Source organism: Leptosomus discolor, chromosome 1 (assembly GCF_034619465.1).
Source record: "Leptosomus discolor isolate bLepDis1 chromosome 1, bLepDis1.hap2, whole genome shotgun sequence".
Classification (NCBI taxonomy): Eukaryota; Metazoa; Chordata; class Aves; order Leptosomiformes; family Leptosomidae; genus Leptosomus; species Leptosomus discolor.
In genome coordinates, this window is record NC_141391.1 from 15,877,748 (window position 1) to 15,905,076 (window position 27,329).

The 27,329-nt window shown below is 34.1% G+C and overlaps 1 protein-coding gene across 3 annotated transcripts in view; it reads left to right on the forward strand.

Moving 5' to 3' along the window:
* The window catches only part of DYNC2H1 (dynein cytoplasmic 2 heavy chain 1), a 178,648-nt gene that overhangs the window by 51,463 nt on the left and 99,856 nt on the right, over nt 1-27,329 (forward strand). For 2 of the 3 annotated variants that reach the window (XM_086481759.1, XM_086481762.1), the window contains 19 exons: nt 295-437; nt 728-809; nt 2,111-2,265; nt 3,966-4,103; nt 6,457-6,570; nt 7,551-7,711; nt 7,872-7,995; nt 8,479-8,600; nt 9,283-9,369; nt 10,694-10,820; nt 12,574-12,715; nt 13,267-13,376; nt 16,134-16,232; nt 17,424-17,547; nt 20,446-20,609; nt 21,835-21,954; nt 24,244-24,378; nt 25,121-25,264; nt 26,993-27,082. In XM_086481759.1, the coding sequence (XP_086337885.1) occupies nt 295-437; nt 728-809; nt 2,111-2,265; nt 3,966-4,103; nt 6,457-6,570; nt 7,551-7,711; nt 7,872-7,995; nt 8,479-8,600; nt 9,283-9,369; nt 10,694-10,820; nt 12,574-12,715; nt 13,267-13,376; nt 16,134-16,232; nt 17,424-17,547; nt 20,446-20,609; nt 21,835-21,954; nt 24,244-24,378; nt 25,121-25,264; nt 26,993-27,082 (2,381 nt within the window). Of the gene's footprint in view, nt 1-294; nt 438-727; nt 810-2,110; nt 2,266-3,965; nt 4,104-6,456; nt 6,571-7,550; nt 7,712-7,871; nt 7,996-8,478; nt 8,601-9,282; nt 9,370-10,693; nt 10,821-12,573; nt 12,716-13,266; nt 13,398-16,133; nt 16,233-17,423; nt 17,548-20,445; nt 20,610-21,834; nt 21,955-24,243; nt 24,379-25,120; nt 25,265-26,992; nt 27,083-27,329 lie in introns of all 3 variants that reach the window. The other variant, XM_086481761.1, reaches the window with a different exon arrangement.

Below are 27,329 nucleotides of genomic sequence, written 5' to 3' on the forward strand. Positions count from 1 at the left end.
TGTTGGTTTATATTGATTGGAATGAGAGCTAGTGGTATCTATTTAAATACTGTCAGCTCTTCTAAATTAAAAAAATATACTGTAATATACATAATGAGAATCCATTATATTAATTTGTTTGTTTAAATTCTGTTTATAAACATTCTTGCCCTAGTGCGATGTGATGTAATAGTATCTTTTTTCAGAAATTACCTTGTAATAAGTATTTGAAGGACAGTAAATTATGTTGTATTAGCAATAAATCTACCATCAGATTGTTACCTACTAAATATTTAATATGTTGCATTTTCTTAGGGATCCAACAAAATCTGCATGTTGTTTTGATCATGGATTCTACCAATTTAAATTTCACGATAAACTGTGAAAGTAATCCAGCACTCTACAAGAAATGTCAGGTTTTGTGGATGGAAACCTGGTCAGAAAACAGTATGAAAAAGGTAAATTGCATTTATTAAAAGCTATGACTTGTTTAAATTACTATCTCCAAAAATAACTGATCTTTTTTGTGAATAATATCAGAATATTTAAAGTTGTGAAGTAATAATTGTCACTGTGCTTATTTAACACATTTTTGCAGTCCTAGAATGACAGAAAATACCTTATTCTGAATAAAGTATCATATTCAGTCTTTTCAAATGAGAAACTAGATTGAAGGTTTGTTTTTATTTTAACTCAAATTTTCATTGTTCGTAATTTTCATACAAAAATCATGTTATAATTTTTTTAGATACCTGAAATGCTTCTATATGATTCAGATGAACAAGAAAAGACTGGAAAAGCACATAAGGAGCTTAAGAAAAAACATTTAGGTAATGTTTAGGTGGACCCACTAGTTATTATTACTTATTATTAAACATTTATTCAGTCCTGTGTTGGATATAGATAATAGCATAATACTTTGAGTATGTTTTTGCCAGCATATTCATAGACTTTAGTGTTGTTCACATGACAGGCATTTTGCGCAAGGGAATGTTAGTCTGGAATGCAGCTCCTGGCTGGTCAAATGCAGTCTCTTCTGCCATGAGCAATAGCTACGAATATTCAATTTTATAAACCGGTTAAGCTGAATCTTCATTTGTGTTGTTCTGTGTCTGCCTTCTGTCTGGATGGTATTTCACGATCTTGAAATTTGACGTTTTCAGAGTTTTTCAATCTATATGTTTTCACTATTCTTGTCCTAGACCTTTTCATTTTACTTTAATAATTCTTTACCTCCAATAACTAATTTCTTCTAAGTAATGCCCCATTTACAGAATAATTTGTTTTTATAAAACTTCAGATTTAACCATTTCAAAACCAGAGTGTGATAATCTGGGAGACAAGTGCGAACACTCATTGCATGGCACTACTTTTAGCCACTTATTATAAAGCATCAGTCTAAGTAGCGTTTAGAAGTCATGAAGCCAAAAGATTATAAAATAGTGAGTGGTTCACTTGGAGTTTCTTGTTTTGTATTGATTTTTAATAGGCATTCCAGCCCATCAGAATAATGGCCAAATTTAGGATTTAGTGTTCATGCTACCATCCATCTTTATCCTAGATCGTGGTACTTAATCTATGCCTCTGTACTTAATAAAGGCATTCATTTATATGTAGATATGTTTTAGCAATTTTTTTCTTTTGTAGGGTATTACGATTTATTTTGCAATATCTTTGGGCTTGCTTTTGAGAAACTGTTCAACAAACTGAAGGACCTGGAATGTTTAGAAAAAACTTTTAGTCTACCTGTCATCAGAGACAAGGGAGAAGACAAAAATGCATGCGGTTTCTTTCTAACAAAGTCCAAGTATTTCAATTTCTGTGGGAATAAAGTTTCTTTTATGATTACTCCTCAGTAATATGCAATTAATTTTGCACCTTTTCCAAACATCAGTGAAATATTTTGTGGCTTTGAAAAAATTTCAAGGTATTTCTTTCTGAGGAATGTGTCTTTCAAATGTAATTACATGTTGTTTCCCTGAGATTGCATTGAAAAAATTATATTCTTTGAGAAATTTTGAATACCCTTAATTCATATCTCAAAAAGGTACTCTGTTGTTCTTCCTTAGTTACTTTAATGGGAGATAAGAATGAGTATTTTATTACATGTGTAACACATTATGTTGTACAGGTGATTCTGATTTTGTGAACTCATTTCTGGCAATCCATGAATCATGTAAAATGTATGGAGCAACGCCTAGCAGGTATATGACATTCCTTCATATATACAGTACCATCAATAACGGTAAAAGAAGAGAGCTAATAGAAAAGCAGAACCACTTGCAGGTATGTATTTAAAATATTTTTAACATATGGCTTTTTAAAATACTCTTGCCAAATATAAAATTTGGAAATGGCTGTAGCTGCTAACATGGTTGTGTGAGGAGTCCTTTGTTGGCGTAAGCTCATGCTGTGGTTGCAGGAGAGGAATAGTATGAATCTTAATGCACATCTCTGTTCAAATGCCTCAAAGAGTGAAGTGTGGTTTCTTGTTTTCCTTAATACTTTTCCTTAGGTATGTATCAGATTGGCTAAGTTTTCTTGGAGGAGTAAAAAAGTACTTGAAAGCAACTTAAATTTTTTCACCCACATGTATGGGAAATTGTGTTGCAAACAACCCATATCTTTCCATCAATTTAAGTCCTGCCTCTGCCTGTGTAATTTTTCCCTGTGTAGCTCCATATTCCATCCCTTTCTTTATATCTCTACAGCAACTTCCTGCTTTGTGTGATTCTTGCGTTCTTCTCGTTCAACAAGCTGTTGTCTTTAGCCTCGTGGTGCTCTTGTGTAGCTTTGGCAAAGATTCTCTTTGTTGTGATTGTCTCCTTTTGTGTTTTGGAATTGATTTCAAATTCCTTTTCCTCACATCGAACCTTTACACAGTTATAGACCAAATGTAGTTCATCTCACAGATGTTGTTTTACTCCTGTTCTGTATGCATTACATGCTTATTTTTGAAAACCATTAGTTATCTTTCTGGTCATACTTCCTTCCCTCCCCCCAGTATATTTCTGGAAAGATCTGTATGATCCTTTAGAACATGTAACTTCTTTTTCTTTAGCCTTCTCCCTTCCCGTTCAGCTCCGTTTCCCAGTGACGCTTGCTGCTATTCTAAAACTTGCAAAGCTGTATTTCTTCTTAAAGCATCTGTCAAAAACAAATTACTTCCTTGCCTTGTGTTCTACACTGTTTTTATTCTGCCTGCCAGTATTTTTCCATCACTGTAGTAAGCAATTTAAGAACATTTATGTTTGTAATGATAGAAATTGCTTTTTTATTTGTTTAGAAAGTAGCTGTGGTTTGTTTGTGACAAGCACTCATTTACTTGTTAAATACTCTGGTTAAATAAAAGTAATAATTTACATGAAAATTAGAGATGTGTATCCTAAATCAAACCATTTTCCAGGTAATATTTTTTCCCAAATATATCTTGAAATAAATCTATTATCTGTTTACCATAGAGTAAATAATTTAGAAATTGTGAATAAATTGAAAAGAGTTAATTGTAAGCATAATTGAGGCTTTGCTTTATGTACATCTATGTTCTCTAGAGAAGGTACAAATATGTAGAAATAGACTAATCTATAATTTGTTTCAATTTGTTTAATTTTTGTAGATTTGCTTTTGGAGGAAATATAATTATACAGAGTTAATATCAGTTAACTGAAATGCTACTGAATTAATGAGAAGAAGATTGTGTACTAGTTGCTGTTCCATTAAAAGTTTGTTATTTTGAGAAGTTTTTTTTCAGCTTTTTGATGTAGTACTAGATCTTACAGTGACACATCTAGAAGTGTCGAATCTTATTTTTGGGTTAAAGAATACTAAGAAAATGTAACTAATATCAAGAAGATGTGAAACAAATTAAAGAATTAAGAATATTAGTCTACATCACTCTTAGTTTGTGCTTACTATTTGTAACCAACCTTCATTTAAGTTCATTTAAAATTAATTGCTAAATAACTGCTCCTCATAAACTTTTATAGGCAGGTGTTTCAAAGCTGAATGAAGCCAAAGCCCTGGTAGATGAACTGAACAGAAAAGCTGGAGAACAAAGCATTTTACTCAAGACGAAGCAAGATGAGGCTGATGCTGCCCTTCAAGAAATTACAGTATCTATGCAGGTGGTGTATACAGTCACATCAAAAGTGAAAGAAAAAGAGGTGGCCTGTGCTTTCTGTTCTTTTCAAGGGTTAAAAACTTGATGCTTTTACAAGAATTTGCCTAAGGGAATGCATGAGCCCTGAGGCTTGAATAAACTTGAAACAGGACAGAGGATTATATAATTTAAATCATGTTTGAACTGATTGAGTAGGAAGAGGTCAGGACAAGTTTTGTACCTCAGTAGTATTTATGGCTGTAGTTTAGTCTGAAAGTTTTCCTAAAACTTCATAAATCCAAACTGATCCATTTTATAGTGTTTATTACAGATAGGAACTTTACGGAAAGTACTAACAAGTAGCAGTATTTTAAGTAACAAATACCAGGAATTAAATTTTTGGACCATTAGAAAGTATGTATTTCATGAGTACTAGTCCTCTGAAGTCAACCTCAAAGAAGGTTAAATAATACCTCTGTGTTCATCACTCCTTGAATTTTTATTGTTCATCTCAGAGGTAGATATTCTGGTTTTTGAGGAGATAATTTTCTTTAGTAGTGTTTTCTCAGTTAAGTAAAATAATTGTGCAGAAAATATATCACTACATTGATACTTCCAGGAATCATAAATGTAAGCTAAGTCGTAAGGAATCTGCTGTCACTACGCTGTTTGTTTTGTCCCTGGTTTAGTCTGATCAGGGTGAAGGAAAAAAATACAGAAGCTCAATGACAAAGTCATTCTCTGTATGCAGTAAAGTAGCTGCCTTTCAAACCATTTGGTTCACAGTGCTTTAAAGGTGCATTACTTCCCATTTTTATGTCTGCTTCCGTTGGCAAATTTTAATACTTTTAGGCTCCATCTGCCTACTGTACCTGATCCTGAATAATGATGATTGGTTTGGTATGTTCACTGTTGGCCTCAAAGAATTTATCACGCCATTTTCCCTGATTTCTGTTTTGAGTCTGTGTCAGCTGTTGTGTAGAGTCACATGTTGTGTGGGTAGCACATATTACATTGTAGGACAAAATCAAAGAATAAGCCAAAAGCAATGAACCATGATGGGTCCACTGACATCAGAAAAATTACAATAGAATCCTGATTGTTTAGATTAGCATAAAGTATAGGTGCCCTCTAGCATTTTGATGTCACTTCAAATGTTCTAGTTTATGTAAGAGAGAGGGCTCTAATACGTAGACTCTTTTAATCTTCTTTCAGAGCAAGGATTTTGACCTACAACTGAATTTTAATGTTTTCCTATTCAGAGCCATCATTCAGTATGTGTACATTTGCATGAAATGACTAATCTGGTTTTATGTAGGTAATTTTTATGGATTTGAATGTAATCTTCGATGACATGCTGGTCTATAGCTTGGGTTAAGTGCTCAGGAACATTATTATTAATCTCAAGGTTTTCTCTGCTTATATACATCTATTACCTTCTGCTGCAAGTTCAACTCAGCTTGACAGTTGCTGGTTATAATAATGTGTTATATACTGGGAAAATGTAGACTCTGGGCTTCGTTGTCTTGTATCTTTAAGGTGAACTGAGCCTGGAATATTAGTATTTTGTTTTATGCATTTTATGCATTTACCCTTGATTATTTGGTTTGTAACTAGTATTGGTAGTCCTGTTTTTTTTGGTTTTGTTTGGGTTTTTTTGGGTTATTTTGAGGATATGTAAGGTCCTTTTAACTGTAGTTTTATATACTAGGTATTTATTGTTGTACTGAAGTGCTTAGGAGTCCTGGAGATGGCTAATAGCTACTCTCTGCTGTATGGTAGGCACAGTACGAATCCAGGGAAAAAAAAAGATGTAAACCCAAACAGCTTACAATATATGTGTAGGACATATGACAGGTGTCCTTACAGACAGATGTACAAGTAAAAAAGTGTTTTTAGGCTAATAGCCGGTAGTTCCAGCCTAACTGCTGCTTTTATGAACATTATAGAACAGGAGAGTTTTAATCGTGTCGTAAAAGAAATGTGAGAACTACAAGGAAAATGGCAGGAATAGGTTGCTTTCAAATGTAGTAAGAATGTTACAGAGGCTGTCACTCTTATCGTTTTAGAGGGGGACTGATATTTTGATAAGGAATGGAAAATCAGAGGCAAGGAGAAAAAAAAGTGATAATGAGTCTTAAAAATAGAGGTACAGATCTTGTTTGTGGTAAAGAAAGGGAAGGAGACACAGTAAAAGCTAAAGATGCTTATTCCGTATAATTTTAGTTACCTAGTCAAACTGTGTAATATCACATGGTCTCAGGTTTATTGTACTTGATATTGTGCAAATTATGTTATAATCAAAACTAAAAGAAATAAGAGACCTGAAAGGATAAAATCTGTGTAAATTTGAAAACTAAAGGTATTTCTTTTTCCAGAGTGCTAGTGAGCAAAAAACAGAGATGGAAAAAATAAAACACCGGATAGCAGAAGAGGCTGCAGAAATAGAAGAAAGAAAAAGAAAAATTGAAGATGAACTAAAAGAGGTTCAGGTAAGAGCTATAAGGGACAGTAATATTTTGTAGTCTGATTTTATTTGACTTACTGAAGTCCTGCCATGCGAAACGGTTCTGCAAAATTGATTCCTGTATTTCTTAAATCTTGGCCCTAAATTATTATGCTATTAAAACTTTCATGCATTAGAAAACAGTATTCTATTTGCCAGATTTAGATTGCGTTCTGGAATTTGTGTTTTATTAGACCTTAATTACATAAAGAATTTTCAGGCCAAATTTTATCTCCATTTGCTGTTTCTATGCTACCATGGTCTACAGCTGAGTTCTGTAGATTTTGTGGAATGTTTTATTATTATTTATTGAAGTATATTCTAACAGCACTATGGTAAACTGCTTGTTCAAGAGACCTTACAGCCATTAAGCATCAGGTTTTTTGGGACGTACGTATGTTCAGTCATTGCTTTTAGTGTCTGTTTTTCATCCCGTCCATTTTACAATTGTATTAAAGAATAAAGGAATGAAGTACAGCAACTTTGATTTGTTTGCTTTGTTGATAAGGGCAAAGGCTATCTAGATTCATTTAGCTACTGAAAATAGAAAGCATTTGTGACTTGTGCTTCTACATATCTTTGCAAAGATATCCTCAGATATGCCTATAAATAGTAATTAGCATCATTATTAAAACATATCTGTATCACAATGAACTTTTAAGCAATGAAAGAGCGCACAAACATGGTTGATAATAATTTCCATATAATGTTTATGAATTATAGTGCTGAATGAAAAGTTAGGGGATGTCAAGCTTATCATATGCTGATTTACATGGAAATATATTTATTATCACTTAATAAACACATGGCTATTTTTTAATAACTTTGGCACATGAATATGCATCAATGGCGGTTGGTTAGGTAATAAAATATGTAAAAAGAACAAGAAATTGTGTAAAAACTGAAGTGGCAAATGTTCAGTTTCTTGTATCTTCATCTCTTTTTAATGTGTTTTTATGTTTTAAGCCACTGGTTAATGAAGCTAAATTAGCAGTTGGAAATATAAAGCCAGAGTCTTTGTCAGAAATCCGGTCACTACGGATGCCCCCTGACATAATCAGAGACATACTAGAAGGAGTTTTACGTCTGATGGGGATTTTTGATACATCATGGGTGAGCATGAAGAGGTGAGGATTTTATTTAAGCCTTAAACTTAAACAGTAATTTACAGTATGAAATACTATTATATTCAGGAATAACATGTGTGCAGAATTCTTTGGTTTCATAGGAAAATGACTTCTTTAACATTTGTTTCTTTTTTACATAGTTATTTAATTCTTTTTACAGTTTCTTGGCCAAAAGAGGTGTGAGGGAGGACATAGCAACCTTTGATGCCCGTAATATTCCAAAAGAAATACGAGAGAGTGTTGAAGAACTTCTTTCTAAAAACAGAACATCCTTTGATCCGAAGGTAATTCCTGATTGCATTAAATAAAATGAAAAAAGACAAAAAGAAAAAAAAAAAAGACATGATTGTCTAATATGTGTCTTAACAGTACACTTAATTAAAAAAAGGAATACTAATGATGCTTAAATGTGTGGGTGATCTTTGAGAATTGATTTGGCAGTAGCTATAAAAAGGAATTCGTAAATACTAGTTCCTTATTTTTAAAAGGAAGGTTGCAGTTCCCTGAGAAGGAACATGCTGATAAATTACGTGTTAATGTAAAAATTCCTAACTTCAGTGAAGCTTCGTAGTTGTAAAGATACTCATTATTTTTTTACACAGATTGATGGCCTACAATATAATCTCTTAGTAACAATTTAAAAGATTAGTTTGGTACAGGAGCTGGCTAATTGGCATGTTTAAGTTGATAACTCTTAAATCTGTTGCAATTATTTATCCTGTATTTATCTCATCAGGGACTTTCTTGTAACTTACTGATTTTTTCAGAATGCTAAACGAGCCAGTGCTGCAGCTGCTCCATTAGCGGCTTGGGTGAATGCCAATGTCCAGTATTCTCATGTCCTAGAACGAATTCAGCCTTTGGAAAGAGAAAAGGCTGGCTTGGAAGCGTAAGTTAGACACTTACAAAATAAATGTTCCTAATTCCAATGGTAGTGGGTGAAACTAAAGCAGCCAAGGAGGAATTGAAGTTTATTAAAAGGAAAAGATATAAGAAACCGTACTTTGTCCACAGGTAATACTTTTTCTGTCTCAGCATGAACACTGTAAGTAAGTAATATTTTGTCTTTCCTGGAATCTATGTCTTGGATATTTTTTAGCCATTCAAGTTACCTGTCTCAGCTGAAATGTGACAGGGAGAAATGAACATCACAAATATGCTTAAAATGCATTCTGTCAGTGAAAACCATGCTATTTTATGAGGTGTGTACGTCCTCTTTTTTCAGTCATGTACTAAGTACAATCACTTTCTTGTTGGGATCAAAAAGATATAACGTAATCTTACACCATCCGTAACATGAGGAATTTATACTGATGGTTTTGCCAGGTTTTAAAATTCTGTATTGGAAGAATTTATTCTGATCTTTAAGAATATGTGTGAATGGGGTGTTTGGTTTTCATTTTTAGACCTATAGGATGAGAAGTAGTCAAAACTTTTACATGTGAAAACAAATTTTTGTTACCATAAATCACAAGAAAGAACGGTCTCAATGTAAATGACTTTCCTGTTACATTTACTATTTTTTTTTCCTTTGGATCCATAGTCTTAAAATAACTGTTACATTTTTGTAGTAATCTCAAGAAAACTGAAGACAGAAAACAGAAGTTAGAAGGTCTTCTGAACTCCGTTGGTCAAAAAGTATCGGAACTGAAAGATAAGTAAGTTTGGTTTCTTTATTTCAAGATATTAATAAAAAATTAATGATTTTACAGTATGAATAATGAAATTTGTCTAACCAAATGTAACTCCCTGGTCTGCAAGGTATTTACATCAGAAGTAGGGATAGTTAGGCCATCTATACACTCAGTGGAGATAAATAAATACTGTTAGAATACAGTTCATCTCATTGATCAGATGAAAAGGTGCTTCTCACTGCTGACTGTGTTGGAAGCCTTCAGTGTAGACAATGTATATGTCAAAGATAAACACTATGTCTCTCACCTTTTATATCTAAGAACACTTTAATGTCTCCTTAGGTCTTTGGAAACGTTCCTATACAAGACTTCTGCTGATCATAACTTGAATAAAAGCAGTTCTGTTTCTTTTAGGGTGGCTTACTTTTGTGATAGTTAGCTGGTTCGTTATCTTCTTTTTTCTTAGCGTCTCATCAAGTATGTGACTCACAGTGGCATAAAAATTCCTGTGCTGAACCTTTATACTTTCTCCAAAGTCAGTTTAATCCAAGTCTTTTAGTTCAATGTTTCTATTACGTAGTTAATATTTGAGATACTTTACCACCTGACATATGTGCATTTTACTAGAAGTCATGTTTTGTAGTCCGCCAAAATAAATAATTGGAGAATTCTTCTTGTAATTCAGCTATATAGTGATGTCTTAGATCAACAATACGCTCTATACTATATATTACAGTTAAATATATTACTTTAAAGAGGTGGATTATTAAATGCATTAATTATTTTAATTAAATAATAATTAAAGTAATTTGTTCTTAAATATTACCAAAAAATACCTAAACCTTGCCTGTTGTTTGGAGCGTGTTCTTACTTCATAGTAGTTTACAAAATAGAATACTGTGCGTTGAACTAGGGTCACCTGTGTGAATTAGCAATATTCTCCTTTAAAGGTTTCATAGATCAAATGTACCAAGAAGTTATAAATGTATAGTATGGCCTTGAGCCTGCTATTGTCCGGACTAGGTACAGAACAAAACTTAACACAATCACTAAAATCAAATCAGGCTGTTTAAGTGGAAGAAGGAATGATTTTCAGACACTATAGTCCATACTGCAAATGTGTTTTCAGATCACACTTGTGCATCTATCTAAATTTTGTTGGTGAAAAGTCTAAAAAGCTCATCTGCCAGTTTGAAGCAGAAGGTATAAAAAAGAATTGTAGTTGTGTTCTTCGTGAGCAATAGGGGAGGAATTCATTACAAAATCGGTCAATTAAACTGTTTTGAAAATAACTGTCCCTAAGTTTAGTAGTTCGTGATAGCAATTACAAACAGTAGTTGTTTTACAGGTTCCAGAGTAGAACAACAGAAGCAGCAAAACTTGAAGCAGAACTAAGCAAAGCTCAGAAGACATTGAAGTCTGCAGAGGTACTGATAAATCAACTCGATAGGGAGCACAAAAGGTGGAGCACCCAGGTCAGTGGAAATTTTCGTAAATACAACTTATAGCTGATAATTTGAAAATACAGTTCTTGCATTGTTTGTAGAGTGGGTGTTATTGCTGTTCTGCATGTCTCAAAGTGTACATTTATTTGATTTCTCATTGGAAATAAAAGCTTTTCTTCCTTCTGAAACTTCCTTTTACTCCACTGTACAAGTTACCGTACCTATATCACATGATACAGAATGTCTAAAAAAACCCCAGTATTTAATATAGAACATATGACGTTCTTTGATGTTTTTCAATCACAGTAATAATGTAATTGTTATGATGGCTGAACATGTCAGCAATTGGACCCTCCAAGTTGAGATACAATCAGAAGGGAGGGATTTTGGGAACGCATTAAACAATCATAGTCTTAAAACATATCTCCTTTATGGCATCGAAGTTGCAAATGCAAATATAGACCTACCCAAAATGTTGCATTGCTTTTGAAGTATTCACTTACATGTTTGAAACTTTTCTGCTTCTAAAGTAGGGAAAGTGAGCATATTTTATTTGCTCAAATGATATGTCTGGGAGAAGCTGGCAAGCCTTTGGACACATAGGCCCTTCTTCAGTCTGAAAGAGAAAGGAAAATTTCATTTTCAAGATATATACAAGCTGAAAATAGCTGTCAACTCCAGAAAGAGATACCAAGCTTTCTTGGTTGTCTTAAAATGGAAGAAATCTCCCTGCTGAGAGACATGGTCCCATCTCTCCATTGGCACTGCCTAAACAATTAGACTAAATGCCTGCATTTTGAAGAATTAAAGTTGGGGTTAGATGAATCCTTCTTGTAGGTTGACCAGCATAATCAAAAGAAATGGAAGATTTTCCTCTGAAAGTAACTTTACAGCAGTTCCTTCTGCTGTAGTAAGGATTGGGTATATCTGAAACCCAGAGTTTAAGTGCTTCTAAAAGTGATTCTTCAAAGTTTTTTTGCTCTGATACATTACAGCTGTCTTTAGAAAGTTCAGACTATTTGCTAATGGTATGCTGTAGACCAAACTGGCAGATATATTAGCCAGGAACTCATCCCATATTGAGGATGGTGAAAAATCAGTATTCATCTCCCTTTAAAGTAAGGAGAAAGTGATAAAATTTGCTTTTTTTGTTTGTGTAAAGGCTTTTTTTTTTTAATGTCAATTTGATTAAAGTAAAAAAGTGACAGTACTTTTAAACCAATTATGTCAGTCATATTATTTTGTTACACTGTATTTTTGTCCAAAACACTGGAACATTTCAAGTAGAGGCAATGTAGTGCAGATAAATTATTTGAAGGTATATGATAAATGTATTTTATAGTCTAAGTCTGCAGTGAATCACATTTTTAAGTGCAATAGATACACATAGTATTTAGTATCTGTGTACACGTTGTAAGTGGTACTTGCTGACTGTGACTAGGGTCACGTATTTCTTATTTTTCTCTCTGTTTACTCTGTTGATTATGTGTGACAAGATGAACTCTTCATCAAATTAATAGATTTTTAGTAGCTAAATTCTCAGAAACAGCTGTCCATGATCTGGCCCAGAGCTAAAGAGAACTTTTCCTGTACTTTCTTTTATGCGTTGTTGTGGGTTAGCTAGGTATAGATACCTGAAATGCAAGAAGAGAGGCTGTCTCAACAGTATTCTCAATGGCAGGCAAATTTAATTCTGACTTTTAAGTAACTGATGAGAAATATTAACATATTTTTTGTTTGCAATACACCTATATGTTCTGTACTTTTTTTTTTTTTTTTTAAGGTGTCAGAGATAACAGATGAACTGGCTACGTTGCCTAAAAGAGCTCAGTTAGCAGCTGCATTTATTACTTATCTATCTGCTGCTTCTGAGGATCAGAGGAAAAACAGCTTGGATGAATGGACCAAATCAGCAGGCCTTGAAAGTAATTAGAGTGGGGGTGGGGGTGTGTGTAGGTATGTGTAGATGTGTGTGTGTAATTAAGCTTGACTGAGGAAATGAGTTCTAATAAACAGTCTCAGTTGTCTTGGTGTACCCAAATGAAAAGCAACAACAGTTTCTTACTCGATAAATACTTGTATATACAGACAGACTATTTCTTAGAATTATTCTATTAGTTATTAAGATTTTAAATACTTATAAATTCTTAAGATTTAGCTCCATAGTCCTTGCTAAATAGAAGAGTTTACATGAATGAATGTATTCACATTAACTGTGGGAAATTTGCCAATGCATTCTGAATGCTTCTGCTTTTTCAATAATCATTTTTATCTATGTGTATTAGTAACACCGTTAAATATTTTTATGACATCAGCTAGTTAATAGTAATAAGTAATAAGCAATGAAATAATAAATTTAGTGGAAATCTAGAGACTCGCGCTGTGTTAGAATCTTCACTGTGTGTAGAGTGGTAAATGCTTAAAAACTGTGCAGACTATAAATAATAGCACAAACTTACACTGTTTCATTTACCAGAGTTTGATTTACGGCGGTTCCTGTGTACAGAAAGTGAGGAGTTAGTTTGGAAGAGTGAAGGTTTACCTTCAGATGACCTTTCAATAGAAAATGCTCTTGTCATCTTGCAGGTAAATTTGGTTTTTTGTCTTGTCTTAGAAATATTTCAATTTCTACAAATTTCAGTAATGTGGCATCTTTCTGGAATTTTGAACTATTTAATTTGTGTTGTTTTATTAGCACCACAGAACATACATAGAGAAACAAATGCTTATGTAACTGGGTATACTGTAGCAAAAGAAAAAAAAAAAAAACAATTAAAGAAAATAGACATTTTTTGCTTTTACAGTTTTCTTCCAGACGTTCAGCAGACAATACCTGGTATCAGTCTATTCAGGGGTTAAAGTATGAGTAATCATTAACACCAGTACAGTCAGTGGAAGATCATCTCCTATATATGTTTACTTTGACATATAATTTCTAATTTTTTTTTTTTTTCTCAGAAAAAGGAAAAGAATGTATGCAGGTACCTTTTAAAACACCTAGATTTTAAACCCGTTAAATTCATCAGGTTAGTTATGTGACATAAGATACAAAATGCCATTCACTTAAGGCCAGTAGCCAATAATACTTGAGAAAAGAATGATGATACTATGTTTACAGTCATCGTTAAGTTCTCTTGGACGATTGATGATTTTCTCAAATCAATTACAGCCTTTTCTCCAATTTACATTTATCTTACTTTATCATCTTGATATTCGATCTGGTTATTCCTTTCTCGGTCTGATTAAAAAGCTCTGTAATAAATACCATTTTGTACATTTAAAGCTACTTACATGCTATAATCAAATTATACTTTCATCTTTTTCCTTAGTTGAGTAGATTGAGCTCTTAAAAATCTCACTGTGTGTGAAGAGCTTTTTCAAGGCCTCCTTCAGCTCAAATAATTTTCTTTGTGTACAGTTTTTATTGGCATCCTTTTAAAACTGGAATTGGACATGGTATTTTACCAATGTCATCTACAGTACAGTTCTCAAGCTTTATGCTCATCATCTTTTAATGCTTGGATATTGTCCAAGTTTGCCTTTCAGATCTGTGTAGTTACTTAGTTTGGAATAGTAGGTTTCAGAATCTAAGAAAACTAACCCTGAAAGCATTCTTCGGTCAGACTGAACCAGAGAATTGCTGAAAATATGTGTTTAAACCCTCAGCAAGTTTGCAGATGACACAAAACTGGGAGGAGTGGCTGATAAACCAGAGGGTCAAGCTGCCATCCAAAGGGTCCTTGGTAGGCTGGAGAAGTGAGCTGACATGAACCTCAGAAGGTTCAACAAGGGAAATTACAAAGTCCAGCGGCTGGGGAAGAGAACCAACATTTGCTGGGGCCAGCCAGCTGCGAAGAAGCCTTGTAGAAAAGGACCTGGGGGTCCTGTTGGACACTGGGTTGTACATGAGCCAGCAATGGGCCCTTGCTGAGAAGGTGGCTAATGGTATCCTGGGCTGCCTTAGGCACAGTACTGCCAGCAGGTGGAGAGAGGTGATCCTTCCCCTCTGCTCAGCATTGGTGAGGCCGCACCTGGAGTCCTGTGTCCAGTTGTGTGCTTCTCAATACAAGAGAGACGTGGATGTACTGGAGAGAGTCCAGGGAAAGGCCACGAAGATGACAAAGGAACTGGAACGTCTCTTCTATGAGGAAGGGCTGGGAGAGCTGGGACTGTTCAGCCTGGAGAAGAGAAGGCTCAGGAGGATCTTATCAATGTCTGTCAATGCCTGAAAGGAGGGTGCAAAGCAGACAGAGTGAGGCTCTTTTCAGTGGTGCCCAGTGACAGGGCTAGAGGCAATGGGCACAAACTGAAACACAGGAGGCTCCGTCTGAACATCAGGAAACACTTCTTTTTACTGTGAGAGTGACCGAGCACTGGCACAGGTTGTCCAGGGAAGTGGTGGAGTCTCCATCCCTGGAGATACTCAAAAGCCATCTGGGCATGGTCCTGGGCTATCCAGCTACAGGTGGCCCTGCTCAAGCAGGTGGTTTGGACAACATGACCTCCAGAGGTCCCTTCCCATCACAGTCATTCTGTGATTCTGTGAAATCTTAAATGAAGATGTCAACAGTGAATAGGTCTCTTTTCACCTGCCTGCTTGCTATCATCTCTATGATCACTCTGTTGTGACCATTGTGTAAGTTCTGTGTAAGCACTTAGTGTATCAGTGGTTAAATTCTCAATATTTAGAAAGCAATGTATATAGCTTAAATTATCTTTATATAATATAAGAAAATAGTAAAGCTTTGCACAGTACTGTTATGGGGACCACACATTAATAAAAGTTTTATTAAAATGAAAAACTACTGTCTTGTCAGTATAAATGTTACTAGGCAATATCACCAAAATATTCTACTTTGTAGTGTTTGCAAATTTGAGATCTGGATTTGTTTGTGGTTGTGAGTAAAATGCTATTTATGTCTTTATGCCTGCAAAATACTTAGATGTATTATGCTTTCTAAAATGCATTGAGGTCCAGAACCAGAAGTACTGTACCTTCACCCACTACAGGAAGAAAAAGGAAAAGTAATACCTCTTCTTTTAAGTTTCAAAGCAGTTCTGAATAACAAAAACTGTAGATTATACTAATCCAATAGGGGCTTCTGCTTTTAAGAGAAGGTGAAGAACTTTAGCATGACAACCACCTAAGAATTTTGGGTTTGGGTGCATTTTTTTTTTTTAAATTTTAAAAAAAGACAGAAAATTCCTTCTGCTGTTGTTTGTTGTTATTTTGTTATTAGGCTGTTATTGTCTCTTTAAACAGTTTGTTAATTCAATTTTATTCTTAAACAAAACAGATTTCAGTAAATATATATATATATTTTTTTTTTTTTTTTCCCCTAGAGTAAAGTTTGCCCATTTTTGGTAGACCCTTCTTTCCGGGCTACTGAATGGTTGAAGACACATTTGAAGGAATCACGTTTGGAAGTTATTAACCAACAGGTGCAGTATTTACTCTTGGTCTTACAATTCTATTCTGCTTGAGCTTGCTCTGTTCCATACTTTAGAGAGCAGTTTTTAAAGGGGTGTATACAGTCACCAAAATGGGGTTATATTCCATAAAGCATACAATTTCTCACAGAGTTCTAGGTTGCAATGATTCTTACATGGTACTGAAAATGTGCTTACTTGAGATCAGAGTATCTAAAATCGGAGGGTCATCTGGTATAACTTCTACAAGTTTATCTCTTTGGGCTGCCCTCTCCAAGAATATCAGTATTTCATGCTGAGAGGGAGATAGTAAAAAATTTGTAAACAGAGAGGTCTTTTGTATTTTTGGTTGCAGTTCACTGTATTTCAGGAGTGTGTATACACTTCTTCCCCATTATTTTTGTGTTGTATTATCTACGTTGGAAACAGTAGTTTGAGATTAAGATACTTAAGATTAATTGTGTACATGTCACTGTTTACATGGGTGGCGAGGCTTGGCTCAGTTGCACACCTATAGGCAGGCATCTAGTGCCATTCAGAAGTCCCTCATTGAACCCCACCTGTGCTCAAGATACTGCTTCCACAGAATGTAGGTCTTCCACTGACCCTTGCCAGCTCTGTGCAGGCCTGTTAGATACTCTCTGATGGTACTAGATACTTATCTTTGGGTAATGGAATGCTTCCCCTGCCAGCTGATTGGCTTGATTGCCATTTAGAGTCTGTTGTCTGCATTGTCTAGGATCTCCATTGACTGTAATGGCATCTCAAACACCACATGCATGTTTAGGCACCTACATACAAAAGGCTGTGTTTAGGTAACTTAGTATCGATGTGAATCCTGCCCTTAGGTCTTGATTCAGTTTTGAGACATAGCAGCCTAATAACATTTGAGATGCATTAGCAGTGCACCTGAGAGATGTGACACAAGAGCTGTGGTAGACCTGCTGTCTTCTGGTGCAGCACTTGGAGAGCTAGGCATGCTAAATAGGTTGCCTGTATGTCAGTAGCTGAATAGATCAAACTTACTTAAATTAAACACTTGTAGCTAAACCCTGAAATACTATATGATGCTTGGAATAGACTTTCTCAGCTATACTACTGATTTTTAAATTTAGACTCCTGGTATAATGCCTTCTTGTTCACCCTGAAGTGTTAATATTTAAAAAAAACATGAATCAAAGGAATTTATTTTTATTTGCCCAGGACACCAATTTCCTAACTTCTCTTGAGCTGGCAGTGAGATTTGGGAAAACACTTATTATACAGGAAATGGATGGAGTGGAGCCTGTACTTTACCCGTTGCTAAGAAAAGATCTTGTTGCTCAAGGTAAGTGACGAAAAGCTTTACAAATGCTTGCTCAAAGCTTTTGTAAGTTAGATCTCTACATATCATATGAAACTAGGTTTTTCTGAAAACATGAGTGTTGTGTAGTTTTTTCTTCTTTAACATTAACCTGCTACTAATACTGCAGTGCATGAAATATGTTGGAGAAATGTCCTTGTTTAGTAAATGGAAAAATATTGAAAATTATTTAAAGATTTTTTTGATTGGAATTAGAATAAAGTGTTTTTATTAACTCTTCACAATTTAAATTTTAAGTTAATTTCTAGTGATAATTGCAAACACTTAGGACCTTAGGCCTTAAATAGACCAGAAAATACACAACTGGTTATGCAGTTAGAAATCAGAGTTTTAGAATGTTGGTGTTGCTGTTTCTCTTTCATTTGTCTGAAACTAAAGAAGGCACACAGTTCTGTTCCTGGTGTGACTTAGGAATGGGGGTGGTCACAGAGATCAGCAAAATGGTGGAATTTGGTGAAAGGAGTCTCCCTAACTAATGAAATGAAAGGAAAAAAATATTTATATCTGGATCTAATTGCTTTAAAAAGGCCGATATGAAAAATTGTGTTGAAAGTTTAGCAAAGATAAATAGTAATGATACAAATATCTCAGCATGAATTATGTTGAATTATGATGTATATTTTGAAATAATATCAAAAGAATTGAGTGGATTAAAAAATACAATAATGTACGTTTTAAATACTTTCTAAATTATTAGTTTATTTTTATTATTATTTTTATTAATTTTTATTATTAAATTATTAATTTATTAAATTATTATACTTATAATTCTAAGTATATTTATGTTATCCTTAGTAAATATATTTCTGCCTCAAGTGTTAATTCCTTGGTGTGTACCACAGCCTCTGCATGTAATTTACACTGTGAACTTTGGGCACTGAAAATAGCTCAAGACTCTTTTTTGCTATCATTTCATCTAATATTGAGTTCTAATAGTGGGTGAGGTAGCAGTAATTCTTTAAATGTAAATACATGGTAAAAATAAATGAAAATGCTGTAGAGTTCTTAGAAACATTTATCTCCTATATCAGAAAGGTTTGTTTAGTGAAAAGAAAATTATAGTTTAAATTATTCTTCCATTACAGATGTGCTTTCTTGTTTATCCTCAGTAAAAGTTGAGAGCACAACCAAAGTGGTGACTTCAGGGATCTGTAGGAGGCTAGATGGAACATATTTACAACTTTTTTTTTTTTCACTAGCTTCTGCTGAACTTTGGAAAGCAGAGATACGATATTACAGATATCTTAGCTGATTTTAGTCAAAGAATCAAATTAAGAGATGAATATGTCTGCAGAACTACAGAGAAAGCAGATTAAATTAAAATATACTAGTTTATTCAGGGAAATTGCTCATAACACTCAGGCATTCTCTTATGCGTGTTAACGAGCTATGTTAATGCCAGGTCTGTGCAAGTCCAAACTGGGGAGCTGTTTTTCGAAAAGGGAGGATGGGTCACTCACTATTTGAGTCTTTTCAGTCACTTCACAAGCAAGCGCGCACTCCTTTGTCAAAACATGGCGGTGGGGGCCTGTCTGCATTATTTTGCTTGTGATGACTGTACGGCTTTTCATTATTTGGAATGAAATGTTAAAAAAAAATGTGAATATATATACTGCAATAAATTTGTCTTTGTACAGCTTCCATTTTCTGTTTGACATGTTTACAGCATAGGCCTAAAATTTATTTTGATCCTTGGCACAGAAGCTAAATTGGTATGTGATTTTCATCTCTACCAGTGTTTTAGCAAGAGATTTATACTTAGAGGATTTCTGATCTGCTCCTAGTGCTAAACATAGAGAAGCACCTAACTATGCCACCTCAGAAATTTGTCTGGAAAGGAAATTTTCACTTTGAAACTTTTCGTCTTATAGTTCTGTTCTTCTTTCCTTTTTAGTATCAGGGAGCAAAATCTTACCCTAGTCTTGTGATTGATTGAGTCTATTCTTTTCTGATCCTGCTAGAATGGAAACCTGTGGTGGAAGGAGGGTGGTGAGAGGTCATACAGGCAGTTTCAATCTCTGACAGGCATATTAAGAAATGTCAAAATATGGGGAATATAAACATAGATTGAAACCATGACAGCAGAAATTTAATAAATTAATTGTTTCTTTCATATTGTGATTAAATTAAATGTATTTATAATAAGACAAATTTATGGGGTGTATCTTAATGGAATATTTTTCTTTCAATCTAATGAATAGATATTCCAGCATCTTTGGTTTCATAGACTTTATAACAATTATCATAGAAAGTAGTATTTTAATAGAATTATGATTGTACAGCAACATCAACCTTCTACAAATAAATGTAGACCTAGAGATGAGATCTAATGGTTTTGGATCACATTCAGAAAACATTGAACCATTTTAGCCAATATGTAATTATGGCTAGTGTGTTTTGGTAGAGTGGTATTCCTTTGTGGCAATGTAAATGAATATGTTTAAATTGTGGCAAGATTCTTACACAAAAGGGGGGTTCTCCAGTGCATCTTCTGTGGTGTTTTGTCTCCTATTCATTGTTTGAAGATTTCAGAGATTCAGTAGTATTACTTCGGGTGCATTTTTTGCCATTTATGCTTTTTGTACTGGATAAGGATAATTAAAATACCCTGTTGTATTAAATATTTTCACTATGTAACTTTCTTACACTAGTGCTTTGTTACTGCATTTTTTTGACTAACAATGCAGGATAGGTTATGTTCCTTAAATTTTTTAGATTTATTTTTCTTTCCAAACAATTAATAAATAAATTTTATCAAATATATTTGCATCTGTTGGTCATAAAGTATTACAAAAATACCATTATTTTCAGATCATTCTAGAATGTTCCAGAGTGAGTATAACACCTATTTATTATTTACAGGACCTCGTTATGCTATACAAATAGGTGAAAAAATGATAGATTATAATGAAGAGTTCCGTCTTTTTCTATCAACAAGGAACCCGAATCCCTTCATTCCACCTGATGCTTCTTCTATTGTTACAGAAGTAAACTTTACCACAACAGGAAGTGGCTTAAGAGGGCAGGTAGGCATTTAGAATAACAACAATGTATGTATAGCAGGCTTTCATAGCTACATCCAGCTGCTGGAAGAAGCCCTGTGGTGCAGTTTACATTAATGGTCACAGAGATATTTTCGAATATAAATGGTAAAATCAATGCTGAAACTAAATTTAAATCTTAAAATCTTGGGTTTATGCACTTTGGAACAAAGTAGTGAGTCCAACAGAGAAAACGGAAACTGTCTCATTGACTTCAATTGCAAGAGATTAGTTACTAAGCTTCTGTTTTCTGCTCAAGTTGCATTTATGGTACCATGGAAACATTTCTGTTACTGCTCTCTAGTGTCCTACTTAGAGAGTAATGTTAGCATCCAGATACTTTGTGTACAGGAAAAATGTAATGAAACAAAAAAATTGTGTATTTTACTTATGCTAGTAGCTTTTGAAGTTTTTTTCTACAGCATTTAGGAAGCAAATTGTAGTGTACCGTTGGAAGAGAGAAAAAAAAGAGATAAATTAAGGGAAGAAAAACCCTCTTTATTTGGTATGAAAAAGATTTTCCAGACTAAAGAGAGGCTTAGAATGGGATGTAAATAAGATGTTGATCAGTAATAATCCAAAATGTGAAGCACGGATAACCATATGGATTTCGTTCCTCCACTGGAGATAGGAAATTGATATCATAAAGTGTAGCCAGCTGAATTAACCCTCTTTATGTGGAAATACAGAAAAAAAAAGCTTCGTGTTTTTGTTTTCTGTCTCTGTTGGCAGGAGAGGGGTTTGACTTTTGGTACACTTGCTTGAAAGAAATTTACTGCCATTCCTTCCAGTTTGTGCTTTCTATCACCTACTACTTTTTTATATCTGATAACAGTATATGCACTAATGCAGACTTCCAGTCATTTAAACACAGATGTGATTCAGACTGAGGTGCACAGCTTTAGATCTAAGCATAGTGTCCTTAATAAAGTGATCCACTGCCTTTTGACATGTCCTAGTATCTCACCTGGCTTGCATCTGCTGTTACACATAAGGGCATGGTTCACAGTGATTCCTGGGTTATACTTGACACTACAGGATGTCCTGGGTGTCTGCAACTGAGTAAACCCTCAGAAATCTCCTTTCGAAAATATAAACTATATACTGCTATATGGTTAATGGGTGTATATTATCGTAGATAGTTAATGAATATATATTACAAAATATTACAGTGGTTTTTATCCTGTTGAATAATCTTCTTCCTTTTTAGGTTTTGGCTTTAACAATTCAGCATGAAAAGCCTGATTTGGAAGAGCAGAAGACAAAACTGTTACAACAGGAAGAAGATAAGAAGATACAGTTAGCTAAGCTTGAGGAATCTCTTTTGGAGGTAAAATAAATTTACCTCTTTTATATCTGTTAGATGAACATGATAGTGTTCATATGGTTATGTGTTTGAATGAAGATGATGAAAGTGTTGGAATAATGAGCCCTCAGAATTTTTGATTTGAGAAAGTAGAGCATTATTTGCCTGGGGCTGTTGTTAGAGTAAAGTAGATAAAATATGTACATCTGTCATGAGACTGTAGTATTTCAATACGTTAAGCATTGTCAAAGTTAAACATATGAATTGTTGGACCAGATACAAGCTGATTTAGATTGATTAGAAATGTCGTTAATTTTAATGCGTTAAAAAAGAGAAAACATTTTAAAAATTATTTCTTTTTCAAATTATGAATTAAAAAAAAGCCACATATTTAAGCTTGTGAATCATGTCAAATGGTACTTTCACAGGATGAGAAATGATTCTGTGTTGTAAAAGGAAAATTCCCAGTAGAAAATGGAAAGATTTGTTGAGACAGGCATTTAAAACTTTAAACCTCAACAATTGTTTCTTTTAGCAATGAACTGTAATATTCTTTATAATTATAATTTTCCTTTCTCCTGTTTCAAATTAATTTTCTCAATTTTCAGTTTACCTTTTTATTTTATTCAAAGTACTCATGCTCAGAAACAGTTGTACACCTCTAACAAAAAGTGGCTTCCAAGGAAGACCGTTTCTTTTTCATTTGCATCTTGTAATGGATTTTCACATGAACTGTACTTCATGCCCATATGAATGGATCCTCAAATCCTCCTTCCTTCTAAAATGTCACAGATGCAGGGAGATTGACCTGCTGCCTCAAAACCCTCAGTCTGTAGCCAAGTCATAGAGCTTTGCAGTATCCAGCACAATGGGCTTGATCATAAGCTAATGGTTTTTACAGATTTCTCAAAAAGTAATAAACTGAACTTTAATAGCCTGGCCATTTATAGCTCAATTTTAGAATTTCACACATAATTATCTAATGTGATTTGAATTTCCACATTTACTGTCCCTATTAAACTCCCTATTAAGTCTCAAATACTAAGCTCAATTTTTTAAAATTGTGATGGGGCAGATTTCTCTTACAGGCAGAGGGAAACTTGTTCTTTAAAAAACTTCTTAATGTCTACCAGAGGCTGAGAGTTCAGAGATGCAATGCCCACTTTTTTAGAACAGACTTATTATGTGATCTTGGAACTCCGAAATCTTTCACATTTGTCCAATCTGAGTAGTCAAGTGCAAAATTTCAAGTATTTGATGTCTAAGATATCAGCAACAAAAAGTGGTCAAGTATTAACACCGAGGCGGGTTTCAACTTTGGCATTGTTGTTAGTGCTGAAATCAGAATACCCTTTGACACTGAAGAAAGAAACCTAAAGCTCAGTGGAAACTGACAGGTGCTACATGGACATGAAAGTCAGTGCTGGAGGTGAATTAGCTAAATTCAAGTTAAACCTAAAGCAACATTAGCATTCCATCTGAAGTACTGTACTGGTTTTCTTCCAAAGCCTTGGAGTAAAGACATGCATACTGTGTCTACCTCATATTGTAACTGGTGCATCTCTGCTTCCAAATATTCTGAAATACTGTCCTACAGCTAGTTATTCACAACTGACTTAACTCACAAGAAGCCAGTTTTGTAGTGTTGTCTGACAAAAAAATTCTATTGAAATGTATTTACTGAAGGTTAGTAAAACCCTTAAATAACAGTGAATCATTCAAGCTTTCCCACTGCTATTAGAAATGAAATGGTTTGCACAGGAGAACTCAGGGAAAATGTGAGATAATCTCAAGGATTTTGAAGGCATCCCTGATTGCAAAACTGAAATTGTTGTAATTGTGAATATTCATCTCAGTTGGAAATGAGAACTAAATTTATAGGAGATATTGGAATGTTTTTGAAGGAAAATGAGTTTATGGATGACTGGGTACAGGAAGTCATTACAAGTAGCCAATTTTGGGTTAAATTGATAGTTAAATAGAAGGAAAAATACCCTAATTTGTGTTTGCTGTGGTGATATTAGTGTGTCAGACTCCGATCATAGAAATCGTTCTCAAAAGCTTGCTGATGACTTAGATTTCAGAACCTGGCAATCTGGATTTTTGGAGTTTGTTCTTGGGTGTTGTTTTCTGTGCTTGTTTAAAACAACATCTCAGCTTTTGAGGTAACCACCTTCTTTCTAGTACTCTTGATGCAGTCAGTGATTCAGAAATATGTACAGGTCAGAAAGAAGGAGAGCATCCAAAGTGGTTACTTTACGTTTTGGGTTTTTTTGATGTAACATAAATGACTTTTTTTTTTTTTTTTGGCAGACACTTGCAACATCACAAGGCAATATACTAGAAAATAAGGATCTAATTGAATCTTTGAATCAGACTAAAGCAAGTAGTACACTCATCCAAGAATCACTTGCTGAATCTCACAGACTTCAGAGTTTCCTTGATAAGGTAGAAGAATATTTTAATCTTTTATTGCTGTGTTTTTCCTGCTAAAAGTAGCCATCTTCTGTATAGAGAGGATATATACATCCATAGGAGTATAAGATACTCAGTAACATATTGAATAAATTTTTTGGAGTAAAAGATATTTGGGATATGCAAGTAAAGAAGGTATTTTCAGTAATTAAATTCCTTGGTTTTACACATGGTGAATAGCTACACAATTTAAAGTCTGCCGGATTGAATTAAAGGAATTTTCCCTAAAGACTTATTGGCAAGTAATGGGTTTTGATTTTATTTTTGCCATCTGCGATTGGAAACAGTATGGCTCATATGGATGTTCTTAAAAATTTAGATCACTGGTGATGCTATTCATCTGGCATGCTGTTTTTGTAATGCACTACAGAGTTTTCCTCCATGTTCTTATTTGTTTAGTTTAAAATTTTCTGTTGAATTCTGGGATGTGTTTGGTGGGAAGAGACCTCAGTGCCCTCAGGATTAATTTTCAAAATGTTCATCATAATTTGAAGGATTTTTTGCTAAAAATGCTTTCTTACAATTTTGAAATCTAAAGACAGTGTTGGAGTCTTGAGTGCATGTCCCTCAGTTTGAAAAATTGGAAAGGATTCAGTTTTTTAAAGCAGTGGGAATCCAAATGTTTTCTGGTGAGATTAATATATGTTTATGCCATAACCGGTAGATGGCAGTAATGTACTGGGGTTTTATGTTATTTTTTTTTTTTAATCCACAGGAGAGGGACGCCTATCTCCCTTTAGCTGAGAGTGCTAGCAAGATGTACTTTATTATATCTGACTTGTCCAAAATTAACAATATGTACCGTTTTAGTTTGGCGGCTTTCCTGCGGCTTTTCCAAAGGGCTCTGCAAAGTGAGCAGGTATTTTCTCTTTTCCTGAAGCTGTTAATGCTGCAGAATAATCAATCTGTTTTGATCTTTAGAATTTGATAGTTGCTGAGGACATTTATAGAAAATCGTGTATAATAACTGATGATGAAATGTGTAATAAATAGTGATGCTGAACTGTTGTGCTTTAGATATTCAGAATACACGTATATGGAATTTTTAATGATCTTACATTACATATAAATCATAAAATTACTGTGTCGTCTGAAAACAAGGTAACTTATTTGTAATTTCAGGCTTGCTCTTTGTCTAAGGTGAATTAGGAAAACCAAGGTTGATTATAACTTTACTGAAGGCTTTATTTAAATAAATTAATGATCTAATTGCAAATAATGCTGATTCTATCAACAAGGGGTAGAATGAGAAAAGGCCTATATTTCTACATGGTTCAGTTACTGAAGATCAAAGCTTCATCTACTTTTATACAGTTTGTAAATGTGCATGCAGCCTGTCTTGTTGAAAATGTAATCTCTACTTTTCTTTATTCTAGTGGCCAGTATATTCTTCTTACTGAAGCACAGAATTGTGGATTCATCCCTTGTCACCTCACTCTTTAAATCTAAAAACTTGCACTGAATAGTGATGCATTTTTTTTTCATTTAGCATCTCCAAAATTCATTTTATTTCTCTTTGTTTCCTCTTTAAAAAGGCATTAACCAGCCTTTCATCATGTTGCTTTTGGATTCCTCTTTATTCTGACATCTGTGCTTACAGCTTTCCGTCAGCTCCAGTCAATACCAGGAAATGGTTCTGACTATGTGAATTGCCCTCTCTAAAGTACTTTACCTATTACTTCTTTTCCATAATATGAGCTTCTAACTTCTTATTTTCACACTCTTTCATAATTTCTTTTATTCCTGCCTATTATTTTACCTATTTAAAGCTCATCTTCTGGTTTTGCCTTCTTTGCTTTCTTCCATACTTTCTTCTCCTCTATCCAATTCTTCATTTTCCCCAAGCTATCTTTTAGACATGTGAAAGGTATTAGTCAAATTAGCTTGTGAAACCAAATTGCCTTCCTTTATAAACTCACCTCTTCATATTCCAGGCTGGTAGAAAGGAATTTGTTCCTGATAAATCTCATACTACCTATTACTTCCCTCAACTTCCACCCCCACCCCACCACATCGTTTTCCTCTTCTTTCCTTTTTTTTTTTTTTTTTTTTTATCCTACCTTTCTTTCAGTTTTCTTCTGTTATAATTAGCCTTTTAGTATGTAAGCTTTGAAGGACAGGGTGTATTTTCTATTTTCTACAATGTTTACTTCAGTTGGGCCAAATTTGTCTGGAAGTTTAGTAACTACACTTAACATCAACATACCTGTTTAATAACATTAAGTGTAGTAATTCAATACATAAGCAATTTTTTACCAAGTGAAAACTGTGAGATTTCAAGGATATTAATGTTAACAGAAGAAACCGTTGTCTCATTCTTTATGTATTTACCTTATAAATAATGTTGTATAATGTTCACAGTCAAAATATTCTAGGCCAAAATACTCATTTCTTAATGCTTCGACATGAACTTCTCATTTTATCATCTACTCATTGATAGCTGCAGCTGAGTTCAATAATATGTTTTTAAAACTAGTGAGTGTCACATAGAGTCCAGATTATTTGTGTCATTCTGCTGAAATTTACAGGGTACATAAAAAGATTTTTGCTTCCACATGAATTTTTGAAATCAAAACTTTCTTTTTAGGATTCAAGTAATACTGAGGAAAGAATCAAGTTGCTTATTGGCTCATTGAAACATACAGTGTACGAATATGTTTGCCGTTGTTTGTTTAAGGTAAGATTGTATTTTTTCTGGCTTTTATGCAGTGCACTGATTTTGAAAGTATTCTTTCAGCAACCGAGACTTGATCTACCTCAGATAAGCAGTGTTGTGTCAGTACATATGTAATACGTGCAAAAAATTACATTTGCAATAGTTAACATGCAAAAGAAGGAGGACTAAAAATTAGTATATGACAGAATTAAGATTGCTTATGCATGTTTCTGCACAGAGCAGTTTTCTAATGCACAAGGCTATTCTT